General features: G+C 44.9%; 1 protein-coding gene across 3 annotated transcripts in view; it reads left to right on the forward strand.

Moving 5' to 3' along the window:
* The window catches only part of KLF7 (KLF transcription factor 7), an 84,129-nt gene that overhangs the window by 39,299 nt on the left and 29,414 nt on the right, over positions 1-15,416 (forward strand). For 2 of the 3 annotated variants that reach the window (XM_037043493.1, XM_037043494.1), the window contains exon 2: positions 843-1,473. In XM_037043493.1, the coding sequence (XP_036899388.1) occupies positions 843-1,473 (631 nt within the window). Of the gene's footprint in view, positions 1-842; positions 1,477-15,416 lie in introns of all 3 variants that reach the window. The other variant, XM_037043492.1, reaches the window with a different exon arrangement.

Here is a 15,416-nt window from a genome sequence, read left to right on the forward strand (position 1 = left end):
CTTCCACCATCTTACAGAGACTTAGCTGCCCCAGCGATGAAGATTTGTTGAAACTGTGACCTTCTTTTTCTCTATTTCTTTACCAGCTGAAAACTTTCTGTTGAAATTAGATTGGGTTTTGTCTTTAACAAGTCAGATAGCCGCGTTTGATTGTAATGGACTTGTGCTCCTTGCCGGAAAATATGTAGCAGTTGTATTTGGAATGACTTACTGCGAACACCAGGGGTTTGTACGGTAGTCTTGCAGCACAGTGTTCATTCTGGTGGGCAGGGACTCCGCGCTCCAGGCAGGACTTGATGTGGGCTGCTCGTGCCTAAGGTCGTCCCTTAGTTTGGGGGGGGCGTGGTTTGTGCTTCAGAGCAAGCTGGGAAATTGGCTTGGTTTAGTGGTTTGCTCATCTACTTGAGAAATATAAAGTGAGCCTAGGGGGAGTCTTGTCTTGCTGTGGAGACCTTGTCTGACTCAGTTGCTTTGGGCTTAGGTGGGAACTCTTAGGGAAGCTTGGAGCATCTCACCTGCTGAATTGGATTGTGGGGCAGGAGATCAGTTTAACCTTGAATGTTCTCTGGGATCTTGATGGTGCGAGAGAGCCCTCCTGGGCCTCTAGTTTCCCATCAGGTGCAGTAGTTGAACTCATATGATGTGACCTTATGAACCCTTCAGGAGTATTCAGGGAGTAAATAACAAGGTCAGACCTTCCAGTAGGAGACTTTCCGATAGCGGGCCATGAAACCGTTCTCTGTAACGTCCTGGCTCTTCCTCCTCTGCCCCTCATCGTGCGGCCTCCTGGTGTTCTTTGCCTCTGATAGCTGTTTCTCTCCCCTCCTCCCTCCCCTCTGCAGACATGCCTTGAACTGGAACGCTACCTACAGACAGAGCCAAGGAGGATCTCGGAGACCTTTGGCGAGGACTTGGACTGTTTCCTCCACGCTTCTCCGCCCCCGTGCATCGAGGAGAGCTTCCGGCGCTTAGACCCCCTGCTGCTCCCTGTGGAAGCGGCCATCTGCGAGAAGAGCTCGGCAGTGGACATTCTGCTCTCTCGGGACAAGTTGCTCTCTGAGACCTGCCTCAGTCTCCAGCCAACCAGCTCTTCTCTAGACAGCTACACAGCCGTCAACCAGGCCCAGCTCAACGCAGTGACCTCATTAACGCCCCCGTCGTCCCCTGAGCTCAGCCGCCATCTGGTCAAAACCTCACAGACTCTCTCAGCCGTGGATGGCACAGTGACGTTGAAACTGGTGGCCAAGAAGGCCGCACTCAGCTCAGTAAAGGTGGGAGGGGTGGCAACAGCAGCTGCAGCCGTGGCGGCAACCGGGACAGTTAAGAGTGGACAGAGCGACAGTGAACAAGGAGGGGTAGGGGCTGAGGCATGCCCCGAAAACAAGAAGAGGGTTCACCGCTGTCAGTTTAACGGGTGCCGGAAAGTTTATACAAAAAGCTCCCACTTAAAGGCCCACCAGAGGACTCACACAGGTAGTGGTACAAGTTGGCCGCACGTGGTTTCTTCTTCTTTTTCCTCCCTTAGCCTCCTGGTGGGAAGGGCTCCTCTTTGTTCCAAGAGATGGCATCCCTGCCAGCCAGGAGGCGATAGGAAGGCAGGAGGGCTGGGGTGGGGAAGCAGATGACTCGGTTGTTACCTTAACACCTCCCGAGGTCCTGAGCACAGGACACGGGTTTGTCACTCACTGGCTGGCGAGACCCTTTCAGGGGCCGTGCTGACTGACCACAGCGCAGGATCCAACAGTTCTGAGGTTGCATAAACGCGGCTCTGGTGCTGTGACTCCCAGCCCCGTGTGATCCTTGCAGCGGTCACTCTCTGACACTTTTCATTGTTTTGTGAGTGTAGTTCTGTGGTTTCGATCAACACTGGGATCTGAGGAGGTACGTGTGAAAGAATTCAGTTAAACCAGGTAGCCCGGGAGCCCCCATTCCCTCTTTTCCCAGCGTCCGTGATTTTTCATCAAAGCCGTCAACAGCAGGAGGGTTTCAGAGTTCATTAGATGTGATCATTCTGTAATTAATTGGCATCTCCTCTTTTGCATTGTTCTCCGGCGCATGCTTTATGGAGAGATGGCAGAATGGCTTTTTAATGAGCTTGTTACTCAGAAGTTGCTGAAGTGATCAGGTGGCTATGTGTGTGGTAGGCACGGAGTGGGGACCGACGGGGACTGCATGTTTTACCCAGGCCTTCTGTAGTGACTCCCGGGAATCACATCGATCTTTGGAGTGATGGGGTGATTTGGAAGAGTGGGGTTTACAGAGAAAAGGCTGAGATTGACATTTTCCTTGAAACTGGTCTTTGTTTTCTGCATTGAGATGGAAGCTTTAGGGCTGGCATCTCCTCTTGGTGTTAGCATCCTAGGAGCAATCACTGTCATTGGTGGGTTTTAAACAAGTCCCAACAGCACATTGCCTGTATGGTTTCTGCCTGCTGCTTGCACTGTACAAGCTGAATAGGGAAAACTCCCAAAGTATAAGCAACAGAGCAAAGTATTGTTGGAGATAAGTGGGTGATGAGTCTCAGCTAGAAGGTATCTGACAAGAGTTCTTTGGGGGCTCAGCACTTGTCTTTCTGGTGCTCTCCGGTGGTCTCTGGACTGTGCCACCAAGGAATCATGCACTGCAAAGTTCACTGGCTGGAAAAGCAGAAAAGCCTGGGTTCATCCTGCCACTAACTAGCTCTGTGACCTTGAGTGTGTCCCTTTGCCTCACTGGGCCTCACTGCCCCCATCTGTCATATAATCTGGCTCTTACAGCCCCTTTCAGCTCTCCTGCTCTGGGTTCTGTGAAATGTCTTTGCTCAGTACAGGAGGACTTCCCTGCAGTAGGGATGTGTGAGGTGAGCAGAAGAAATGACCATGGTGAGCCATGAAGTTCTTCCCCCGGGAGGATGAGCATTGGCATTGCTTCCTCTCAACCCGGGACCCAGGCACGCACTCCTCTTATTCTGAACTTCATTTCCCTCGTGGCTCTTGCTCGGTTCATGGGAAGGTCTCCTAAGACAGCTTTCGAGCCCTGTAGCTCAGGTGCAGAGTCCCACTCATGGCTTCCCATCAGGGATGGCATTCAAGTTCTCCACTGCACACACACCAAGGCTAATGCTTCCTGTTATCAGCGTTATTTCTCTTGTGGTATTGTCCTCAAGGTCATTTCTTTCTCAAGTAATGACACAAGTCAAATAATGACAACATTGCAGTGTTCCATGCTGCAGTCATGCCTCATCTCCTGCTGCCCTTAGGAAACTAGAGAAAGCAGGATGAGGCGAGAACGTTGAGTTTCTTTGGGGTATAGAATTCATGATGATGGACACGTTTTGGAATTACTGACACTAAGATAGGCCATGTCCTGCCTAGTATGGTGGCTGGAGAGCTCAGGGGAAGCAGAGATTCCTTTCTGGGGGGTGAGATGGGAGTTCAGAGCATTTTCTTCTTTTTCTCATCCCTTCTTCCCAACAGATGTGTTGTGTCAGAAGGATCACTCTTTGGGGCGATGTGTTGTTTGGTACTTTGTTTGAGGGGCATGGTGCACTCAGTGACTATCAAGGTGGAGCTCATTATGTTACCTGGCACGTCTCACCACTTTACATCTGGTGGACTGAAGTGGAAAGACCCGGCCCCATGGGGAAGTCACTCAGGCCCCGTGCATTACTGGAAAGGCAGCATTGCAGAGTGACTGAGAGCAGGGCTTTGTAGTTGGGTGAACTTGGGTTTGAGCTTTGGCTCTACGACTTGCTAGGCTTGTGACCTGGGTAAGTTATTTCTCCTTACTCAGTCCCATCTTCCTCATCTGTAAAACAGGGACAATTGTGTTTACCCCCGAGGTTGTTTTGAAGATTAAATGAGAAACTATATGTAAAATACTTGTAAGAGCTTATTAAAAGATAGTAGTAGGGTTCATTGTAGTTATTACTATTGCTATAGATATTGAGCAGTGATGTTCTCATGGGAACCCCACCCCCACTTCCAGCTCTATATAAACTAGCAATAAGCCACTTAGGCAGAGTTAAATACCAGCAAAAAGCAAGAAGCCCTCCATCCCCACTCGCACTTTTCGGGATGCGGGCGATGATACTCAGGGATACCAGTTGTGGAGGGTGAGACAGGACATGCAGGCATCGGCCATTGAAGCCGACATGAATGTAGACCAGGGTTTTTCTCAGACAACACAGGAAGCAATCGCCTTGCCTCCTCAGAGACAAGCATGGAGGGAAAAATATGTGCTTATACGAAAGAGAAACAGACAGGAGGGAGGCAGAGATGGGAATGAAGGATGGAGGGAGGGAATATGAATTAATTTGGATTAAATGGATGAGAATCAGAAGTATTTATTTGGAATTGGTGTGAATGGGGCACATGGGGAACTGAAAACAAAGGTGATAATTTATGTGGTGTGGATGAACTAAGAATAATGAAAAAAGCATGAAAGATGGAACCAAATTAAGTGCAAACAGATCAAGGGAATGGACTAGTAAAAGCTTGAGGGCAAAGGTATATGGTGCTGGGAATTCGAGATGAGTCTGCTGATAAAAGTGAGCAGACAGGCGGAGAGCTGCTGAGGAATGTTGAAATAAAGTTTAAAAAATGGGTTCTGGTTGAATTCAAAGAAGCTGTTTTAACACAGGGCTCACTTTAATGCAGCGAAAATCCTGATTTTTCAGTTAGGAAGTGTTTGGGGACAGGAAAAAAAAAAGGATGAGCAAACCATCCAGGAGAAATATTGGCATTTTTATTCTTTAGAGTTGTATATATGCTCTCTCTTCTATATGTTGATATGTTGAAAAGGAGACAGTTGCAAAAAGGAAACGAAGTCCAATGTGCGGGTCTTTGTCTGTGCACAAGAAAGACAATATTTTGTTGGCAAGGTGAGATTGCTTGCATGGAGGATTTTTTTAAGTGTTCTTCACTCAATCTTTATATAGACAGAATTTAGAATTTACTGAGCTGGAAAAGGTGTGCTCCGCCACTCTACCCCCTTGGGCTGTTCTTTGAGGATGCTGAATCCTTTAACCTTTTTGCCCTGGAGGATGTTAGACAATGAGGTGATTTTTTTTTCCAGGTAGCAGATGTTCAAGTTGGTAGCTGGGGCACAAATAGGGGTTACCCCAGGAGGTGAAGGTATGGATGGGGAGCCAGGGGGCGGGGGTGGTGGAAGAAGATTAGGCCTGGACTGGGACAAAGGGAATTATGGGAAGCAGTAAAATCTCAGTGAAGGGAAGCACATGGAAATGGACATGTGGTTTGTTCGTGGGGAGGAGCGCAAGCGCAGGCAGGAGCGGAAGGTGCCCTTCAGCAGCCGAGCCGCTGCAGACCTTTCTCCGCCCCAGACCTTTCTCCGCCCCTCTGTTTCTGCCCTCTGGAGATTCTATTTTTCTCTCTCAGTGACTCAACCATTACGGTCATCTTCTTGGATTCAGCTCAATAATTCTGATATTTTGATGCAGGAGAAACCTTTACTTTCGTTTTTCTGAAAACCAATGTATTGTGCTCACTTTTAGCAAAAATCAGTGTGTCAAAATGTTAGTAGATGTTGTGAAAAAAAAAAAACAGTTCTTTTTCACATTTCTTCTTGATCAAGTCTCAGATGAAAAAAAAGCAAAAAGCCCGTGATTGAAATGATGCTTTGTTTAAATGAGCAGGCCTTTCTAGTATGGAAATTCATATAACAGGATGTTCACATTTGTACTAATAAGAGTGAGTCATGTTAGTAAAGTCAGGACAAAGGGTGGCAATGAAGTCTTTGGTGGCTGGTCACAGAGGAGAGAGGAAAGAGGCCATGTTCTCACACGTGCTGGTTGGAAGGTTCTCTCTGGGGACTGGGGTTACTTTAGTCTAATCCATGGGTGGTGATGAGAACATTGTAGATTGTGCAGTGAAGGATGAAAAGGATGTTTTCAGATGGAAAGGTAATATAAGCATGCAGTGAGCATTTTATATCTGCTTTGGGCCCGGTCATAATTGATCAAGATGTAGCACAATCTCTTAAGTTGAATTAGGGTTTGTGGAAATGGTTTGTTTTTAAATGAAAAGGTGGCCTGAAATATTACAAACAAAAAGGTGAGTGTCGTGTTTAAGAGGCAAACAAAAGTGGTTATGTTGTACATGTAATGAAAGTTTGAAATATATTTCTTTTACTTATTCAACAAATAGTATGAAGCACTTGCTGTGCATTTTTGAAGTCTTCTGCAAATATTAATCCTTTTAATCCTTGTATTCATACAATGACATAGGTACTCTTCTATCTCATAAATGAGGAAAATGAGGTCCAGACAGGTCAAGCAACTTGTCCAACTTCACATAGCTCCTAAGTGGCTGGACCAGGACTCGACCAAAACACTGTTGCTCCAGTCCAAGCTCTTCTGTGCTAACTAATGAGAGAAAAAGAAGTCAAGTAGACATTTTTCTTAATAACCGATTATTAAGAGGAGATGAGAAACATAGAGTTTAAATACCAATCGGCCATGAGAACTACTCTGTCTCCTAAATAGAGAAGAGGTGGGAGGGTCTTTCGAACAAAGTGCCTCATCGAGTGACAAAGACCCAGAACAAGGAAACTGCAAAGGGGTGGGCTTCCATTTCCAGGCCTATTGCTGTTACTACTCTAGCTACTATTACTGTGGTCCTTACTATTAAACAATTTTTAAACCTAAGTATTAAAGAGAGACTTTCTTGTAACAGTCCCAGTGGACTCATTAAAGTGACAAATGTTAACACTCTGTACCTGCGAAATAAGAAGGGCAAACGCTATCACATGTAGGGGAACTGAGGATCAAAAATATGAAAATGCCTTAGCCCAGGTTATATAACCTGCTGTGGGCAGAATTAAAGTTCGACCAATATCTCCTGTTCCCTAGGCTTGTGTCTCTCGTTTGATAGATCACCTTGCATCTTATTTACTTTGTTCATTTGGTCATTCCATAAGCAGGTGTCAAGTGTCCGTAGCCATCGGGCACTGTGCTGTGGGGGGCCAGCAGAGGAAGGAGGAAAGGCAGCTTAGAGAACGGGGGTGCCTAAGGCTCCTTAACTGCAAGTGGGGGCTCCTGTCAGTGGCCTGCAGCAGCACGAATGGTTCTGAGATAAGTCGTCTTTCTCTTCCTGGACAGGGTGTTTATTGATTCTGTGCATGTTCTTAAACGATGCCAATGTGATAATACACTAATGTATATAAATGGAAGCCCTAATTCAAGGTCAGGCATATCAGTAGGACAAAATTGAATACCTAAGTCTAGAACACTAGGGGACCCATCGACCACTTTCAGCCTCCTCGGTGCCATAGATAAGAATTCTTTGATTTTATACAATAGCGACTGAAATAGGGCAATTTTAAGACATTAAAGGGCCTTTAATATTCTGAGACACGCGGCTGCTGATGTTTATCCATGTATTTAGGCAGAAACTCATTAAACCCCGATTATGGGATAGAAACTAGAATAAGGGTTAACTGTTCAGTTCACAAGGTGGAGAGAGTTTAATAGGAATGTTTGATATCTTGGATTTAGCATATTCAAGATTTAAGAGAAAGAGTTTGTAAAAGGGTGTGTGAATGAGGTGGTGGGAAACTATGGGAGAATTTTATGGTTCGGAAAATCTTTGAGTTTCAACACATGATAATTTAGCAATTAATTCATGCCGGCTCTTAACATTTATGAAGATAAATTTAGGTAAACATATATTGGGCAGAATATCTTAAACTCAGCACATACATAACGAGCACATTTATGTTATCATTTTAATATGGTAATAAATGTAGGCTTTGTGAGATGCCTATTCCAGATGTCCTTTTAATGGGTAATTAGTAGTCACACAGTAAATAAACATGTTAAAATAAGAATGGAGGACAAAATAAGAACATAAACTTAATACATATTTCATCATACGCTATTTATTGAAAACCTGCTGTACAAGACACTGTTCCTTCCCCGTCTCTGAAGACCTTGCTTTTTGATGGAAAAGCCTGAAATATATTTTTCATAAAGTCATTACATTTAAAAACTGGTCCCAACTTGAATTTAGGAGAAATTCCAGCTAAAACCTTGAAAATGCATCGTGAGAAAACACCCTTTCCATGTAAGGAGGTTAGTTCTGATAAGTGAGTGGAACTCTTTGGAAATCCCGCTGACCATGGCCTGTTTGTAATGGGACTCAAAGCTCTGCCAGGCTACTCAGGTGCCAGCGGACAGAGGCTGGGTCTTTCTAACCCGACTGGTCCTATTTGTCCCCACCCTAGTAGAGATGAAGTGAATTGCCCTGGGCAAACCTGCCTCTGGCATTTCAGTTTCTTCCTTCCTCACGCCCCATCTTATGCCCGATGTATTTCTGCGCCCAAGTCACTTCCTGCCTTTGAAGCCTTCCTTTACATCAGAAAGGATCTGGTGGCGATACATGGGATTGGTAGATTACACGTCCATCAGCCATTATAAAGCACTGAAATCTTTCATTATTATGTTTTTAATGTTCAGTTGTGGGAAACTGTTAATGGAATTTCAGGAATCTGCAGGCAAGTAGGGAGACAAGCTGGGGGGGGGTGTTGGGAGCTAACTTTGCTCCGCCTCCACTCGTACTTCATTCCCTCCCCTGCTACTAGGTTTTCTACATTTCCTAAGAGTAACTTCTGTTCAAACACTTAAAAAAGTAATGTCTCGTGATGGCAGCTATGAGGCCAAGTGTTAGTAGAAGCAAGACCATTCACAGCAGTCAAAAGTTAGTGACTTTTGAATGTGCTGGTTAGTTGGCCAACCGGTAATGGTGTTGTTCCCCATTCCGGCCATGTTCCCATGGTCAGTCGCCAGTGGGAAGACGTGACTGGCTTGTATTCATGGAGGTCAAGCCACTTAAAGTATTTAAGAGTGTCTGTAGTCAGGGTAAGTTTTTCCTGGTCTGTTGCATATTTCTGTTCACCCTACCTTCTTTTTTATCCTCTGTGCTTATTGACTTGGGGACTGACCAGGATGCCCCGTTGCCAGTTCCTTACGGAACTGAGGGCCAGCTTTGTCCCAAATCAGGCCTACAGGGCAGGCTCCCTTCCTTTGGGGACTATACATGTTTTCCTTCAAAGGTTATGAGTTTTAAATTTTAAGCAAATTTATATTACAAACCACTCATCTGGTATGAGAAAACATAACTGGGGCTTTTTTGTTGTTGTCATGTCTACCTTCAGTACGTACCCTCTTCCCATGACTAGAACTGACATTTAACTTATGGAATTCAGTCACGTAACACAGTACTACGCATGGTATTTTCAGGCAGCCAGTGTAAAATTTTAAAAAGTCCTTTTGTTGGGAGCAGGAAGCCAGGAGCCACCCTCCTCTGAGAAAGTTCTTCTCATTCGAGGTGGAGAATCGCCATATCGCCCCGTTGGGTGTGTGGGAGTGTGCGATGTCTTTCTCTGGAGCAGCGCTTTTCAACCCATGTGCTGCAAGAATTATTAAAACATTCAGTACCTGACTATTTAGTCAGGGGCACTGACCTCTTTTCTCTTAGACTGTCAAATAAAAAAAATGACAACAGCCAACACAACATCCACAGCTGTCTGGTGTAGATGAATCAAAATCATACCTGTTTTTTTTTTTTGTCAGATCAGCAAAAAATATATTTTTTGGTGTGCTGCAGAATTTTAGTAATTAATTTTTACATGCCACGAGATGAAAAGTTTGAAACTTGCTGCTCTGGAGCCTTTGCTGTTTTGACAACAAGGATTATAGATTGTTCCAGGACTAAAGCCACTGTCAGGTGAGGCAGGTTCTAGGAGTTTCATGCAGAATTACATAATCTGTACCCTGATGAGTTAGAACCCAAGAAAAAGGTTGAGCCTGATATGTATTTTAGTATATACAAGAGTAGCAAGATACAGTAGGAAATATTTTAAGTTAGCTGTGCAGTAGTCCTGTTTAAAAGTTGTCTGTCTTAATTTTGTGTGTTTATGTGATTTAATGTTGCCTCGCTGGAATTCATTAGTGTGATTATAAACTTCTTATACTATGTTTGAATCACCTGTACTCAATGCCTGTTGTAGAAAGGAAATTACGATTCTTTGTATTGAATTCTCAATTGGTCATGAGCCTATTGAAAGTAGTATTGGTATTTTAAAAGAAGCAACAAAAGGTACATCTTCCTTCTCTGATATTGGTAATAAGACATTTTATGTTCCTAGTGTTCAGCAGAGAGTGTCAGAAAATCAATATGAATAAATTCAAGTACACAGGATTCAGCCTATTTGAAAATGTAGTGAATGGCAAAATGAGAGTATGCATTATTAATTTTTTTTTGCTTCACCCACATGTAAGTGTTAGCATGTAGAAAAGGTACCATAGACTACTTAGAAATTTAGGCAGAAAGCGGTCTGCTGGCTTTTTTGTTTTTTTTTGTGGGGTTTTTTTTCATTCTTTGTTGTTGTTTAGTGTCTCAAAGCTTACAACTAATCTGAATTTGGAACTAAATACTGTCATTACAGAAGATTTTTTTTCTGAGTTCTTCCAATTTCTCTGGGGACAAAATAATGGCCGCTTGAAGCAGTGGAGAAACAGTAATTAGGGCAAATAGTAATACTGTGCATGATTGAGGAAAATGTGAGGCAAGGAGGGAGAAATGCAACAGACAGACTTGTACAGCCTGTTACTAGGAAACCACATCAGCATTAAATACAGTGTGCTAATTGGCTATCCTGTTTCTGCCTGGGTACCAGCCTGGGCCTGCTACACAGCTGTTTCTGCTCTTTCTGGTTGCTAGGTAACTGCATCATTTCCCCCCCCCCCCCTTTGTGTTCTGGAGGCTAATTGGCTACTTCTGCTTCTGGTGTTGCTGCTGGGTACCAGTCTGGGCCTGCTGCTCTGCTGTTTTCCAGAGGGATTTAGGGGTGGGGGAGAGGGGAAGGAAAAGGGAAGGGAAGATATGCTGGCAATTAATGGAGCATAAGTGCAAATTCTACACAATGTCTGGCACCTGCGTCCCCTCATCCTGCTTTCTCAACTAAATCTTTCAGCTATGAAAACACATTAGAATCTTGGAAGTGTTTCTTTTCTCTGAGTACCTTTTGAGTATGTTTCAAAAGAAATAAGACATTTGAAGACTTGCTACTTAAATGGTGGATTCGGTCTTCTTAAGAAAGAACTCACAAATTATTACACACCTAAATTTGATATGGGCATTGATAGAATTTGCACAGACATTAAAATTACTAACTTTATTAACAAGGCAGCATTTTAGCATATTAAGAACAGTGCCACTTTCTCTCTTAAATGGTCCAAATTCCTTTGTAGCCATTCTGTTTGATATCAGACAGGTTTAAAGTAAGAAATAAAATGGACTAAAAGTGATTATGCGATTTTTCCCAAATGTCGTATTTATTTAGAAGGAGCAAGGGGAAGCTTCTAGGCCCATGAATTTGTATTATAGATTTCATTCCTGGCATGCGCGCAGCACACGTCTCAAGTGCTTTTTGGTGATACATTGTATTTATGTAGAAATAATGTATGTTTTGCACACCTTATTTTCCTTACAACAAACAAATGTGGTACAAGATAAATCTAAAACCAGTTTTGTGATTTAAACAAGTGTAATTACTTTCCATATAGTTGTACCTCCTAGTTAAGTAAAGCTTTCCATTTCATCGATACTGACATTTTCACCGGAAGTGTAGGGAGAAAGATCCTTTAGAAGTGAAGTGTGGCTTTAAGAAGGTTTCGCTTTATAAATAGTCGAGAAATGTATGTAAATTGGGGCTCCTTGAAGAGGCGACTCCATCCCCTGGGGAAGGAGCTGTTTTGCTGAGAAAACTCGGAGCATGTTGTGTGACTATCGCTGTGACTACGCACAGCAATAGTTCTCAAAGGCAACTCTTACTTGACGCCAGTGGCTGGTTCTGGTTTCCCCTACTAATGAGACCTCCCATCCGCGACTGAAAGTGAAGCAGGAGGACCTCTATTCTGAGCAACAAGCCCTGCCACTCTACAATCAGATCAGGCTCTGTGGAATCGTTGCAGCTCAAAGCATCCTTAAAATAGATCGAAGGCCTCAAATGAGGCTAGGATGATGGAGAGAATATTCCATAGGTCTTAAGGAAACCAGCTAGCTAGTACCGATCAAACTGCAAAAGGAAACCTTATTATCAGAGGGTAACTATGGAGCAGATATAGTCCTACATCTGCTACTTTTGTTGTGAGGACTAGTTGTTAATCACTCAGCAGTATTGGTTCCTTAAAGACCTGGCCATTTGATTATGAGGAGCTGTCATAAGTCAGAACATCCCCTTCATCGCTTGACAAGTTTTATGTCGTCTTTGGGAGGAGGTGGTTTTGATTGTTTCAGTGTTTAGTCTTTGTTAATGGCAGAGTGTCGGAACAACGACTTTCCGTGTGTTATTGAGTGTTGTCCCTTGCTGACTGAAGCAGGACCTGGGGCGAAAAGGCCCCCCCGGTGTCTGTCTTGTCCACCACTCTTCAGCCGTCCCTCGGCTGTGGTTATGTGTCTGCACTCTGCCTCTGGTAGGACCTGGGGGACTCAAGGCTTTGAAAAGGCTGAACTAGTCCTGGGTAGCCTCAGCGGTAAATGAACACCAGTTCCCACTTCTGTGCTGCTTTCCTGTGCTTCCCGGTGGGCTTATCTTTATCCTTTATCCTTTAGTCTGCCTGTTTAGAGATAGTGGGAGCACAGGCACACTTTGGGGCTTGAGGAAAGGAGGTACTCCTCTAGCTGCTTCAACCTTAGGATCCCCCTCCCTCGCAAAAACCTGCTTTGCTAATTCTCCTCTCCACACAAAGCAACCACCTCGTGCACGAGGTGGAGCAGTTGACAAAGCTGGGAAAGCAGGGCTGCTGCTCACCCACGTTATGCCTTCCTGCAAAGCAGACACAGGTGCTTCTTCCGAGGGCAGCAACTGCCTTTGGATTCAGCCCCTCAGCCCTTAGGTGGGACGCCCTGCGCTCACCCCTCAGGTGGCTGCCTGCTCGCCACAGGAGCTGATCCAGGTCTTTGGGCCTTTCTGACCCTTCCAGAACTTGTGAGGCTGATGAGGTTCCGGCAGGAACATGAAAGTCACACGACTGGGTAAGGCGGGTATTGAAGCCTCCTCTCAATGGCTAAAGAGGCCATTCTGTGCGAGGGCAAAGCTTTTGCCCTGCCAATCTCCCCAAATGTGAGATCATTAGTTGCCTAATGCAGCAATTCTCAACGTGGCCCGATTTTGCCCCTCAGGAGACATTTGCCGATGTCTGGAGACATTTTTGGGTTGTCACATCTCGGGGGAGTTGGCTGCTGGCATCTGGTAAGTGGAGGGCAGGGACGCTGTTCACATCTGACAGCACAAGGCCAGCTGCCACCGCAGTGGCCGCAAATGTCAGTGGTGCGGAGGTGGAGGAACGCTGGCCCAGCGCAGCCTTGGCTGTCCTCCCCGTTTTCTCTTTGGGTTACACTGCACCGCCAGCAAAATCCATCCTCATTCTTTTAAGAATACCGAACAGGTCTTGCCTTCCTTCTTCTGGTCTTTTAAAAGTTGACTAAATATAAAAATTGCGTCATCTATTACTCCTGTCGGGACTCAGTATCCCCGATGATGAGAGGGCAGTCTCCCCGCCTCTGTCGGAGGCTCCGCTTTGTAGATGCCACGTTGTGCTTGCGGCTGTTCACCGGCCATCCACTCCCCGCTTGCTGCAGGCTCCTGACCTGGGCCACTGTGAGATTTTGCTGAGGCAGGGGTTTGGGTCCCGGGAGCTGCCAGGCTGGTAAGTGCGAGGGAGGCGTTCAGCCAGGAAATGGGCCCAGCTGACCAGACACTAACGATCGTTTCCTACCTGTCCTCTCATGGAGAGCAACCTCCCTGAATTAGAACTGTTGTTTCCCATCAGAAAGGAGGTTGACTCTTAGGGCAGAAATAAGACTGAGGATAAGTGTTTTCAGCAGAAAATAGAACTTTTATGGGGAAAACCGTATTGAAGTATGTGGTACTTCAGTACACTTCCTTTCATTCACTATTCCGGTTCCAGGGAGAAAGGCGCCCTTGCAGGTAAAAGGATTTAAATGGCATCATCCAATGACGCTTGCATTTGTCAGGAGATGTGAATTATGCATTGGCCCCTTCAGCTGCATTCATGTACACAGAAAATAACATTGTCAGACGTGTCATCCCCAGATACAATGGACAATATGCTATTATAATTGTGGGGCATTGTCCTAGCTGTTTGGAAATAATACTGCTGACATTATTCTTCTCATACATGTCAATGTGGCTGTAGGGAGTATGTGACATCTGTGTCTTTCACACAGATTAGCTTATCCCCTGCTGCTTGGAAAGGTTGCGATTAGTGAGCTCGCCTCCTGGGGTCCTGGTAAGTGCCATGTTGTGGATCCCAGTTGTTGTTGGACCTTAGTTTTAGGTCCTATAGGGAATTAGCAGTGTTGATCCTGATGACCAGGCGTGGCGATGGTTGTTTAGTCAGCGCCCCCAGAGCAGATGTGCTCAAGAAAGGGTAGGCTGAGGCACGCCTGCTCAGATCGGCTTTGGGAAAGAGAAGCGATGGAGTATCAAGCCTGGAACAGGTGCCTCCACATCATGGCTTTATGCAAGTTAGCAAGCAGTGACCAGGCCACCTCTACTGCTCTGTATAGCTTACCGACCGCTTTCATATCTCTCATTTTATGTAGCCCCGACCTGCCTATGTGGACAATATTCTCATTATTCCCATTTTACAGATGAGAAAACTGAGGCTCTGCATGACTTTTTCTTTCCCCAAAGGTNTGGGAAAGAGAAGCAATGGAGTATCAAGCCTGGAACGGGTGCCTCCACATCATGGCTTTATGCAAGTTAGCAAGCAGTGACCAGGCCACCTCTACTGCTCTGTATAGCTTACCGACCGCTTTCATATCTCTCATTTTATGTAGCCCCGACCTGCCTATGTGGACAATATTCTCATTATTCCCATTTTACAGATGAGAAAACTGAGGCTCTGCATGACTTTTTCTTTCCCCAAAGGTTTCTTTGCCAAACTGTAGAGCCTACCCCATTCAACAGAATTTCCTTTAGAAATCAATGGTTTTTTAGGGGTGGGGGTCAGTGCTAAATTAAAACAGGATGGAACCGAACTTAGTTGTATTTACGGTTCAGCAAAACAAATTGCCTAATATTTGCCATCCTACTTATTTCACACATATGCTAAGTAACATGTGAGTTGTTGCTTTTCCAATGTGACAACAAATTCAGAATAGCTATGAAAATGGAATGACTGTCATATATTCTATTTTGATTGAACTTACGAATCCTTGGTCTTAGTTGATTTTTTTTCTATTTTTAAGAATGCAAGCTAGTTTTGAAGATGCAAACAAATGCGAGGTACTGATTCTCAGAGTGATATCACGCCACCAGTGACCTGCATAGTTTAGAAGATTTTTGCAGAGAAACTGTAGATGGAAACTTCTCTCTGGAGTCCTCTC

Source organism: Sturnira hondurensis, unplaced genomic scaffold (genome assembly GCF_014824575.4).
Source record: "Sturnira hondurensis isolate 20B ecotype Veracruz unplaced genomic scaffold, ASM1482457v3 Scaffold0004136, whole genome shotgun sequence".
Taxonomy (NCBI): Eukaryota; Metazoa; Chordata; class Mammalia; order Chiroptera; family Phyllostomidae; genus Sturnira; species Sturnira hondurensis.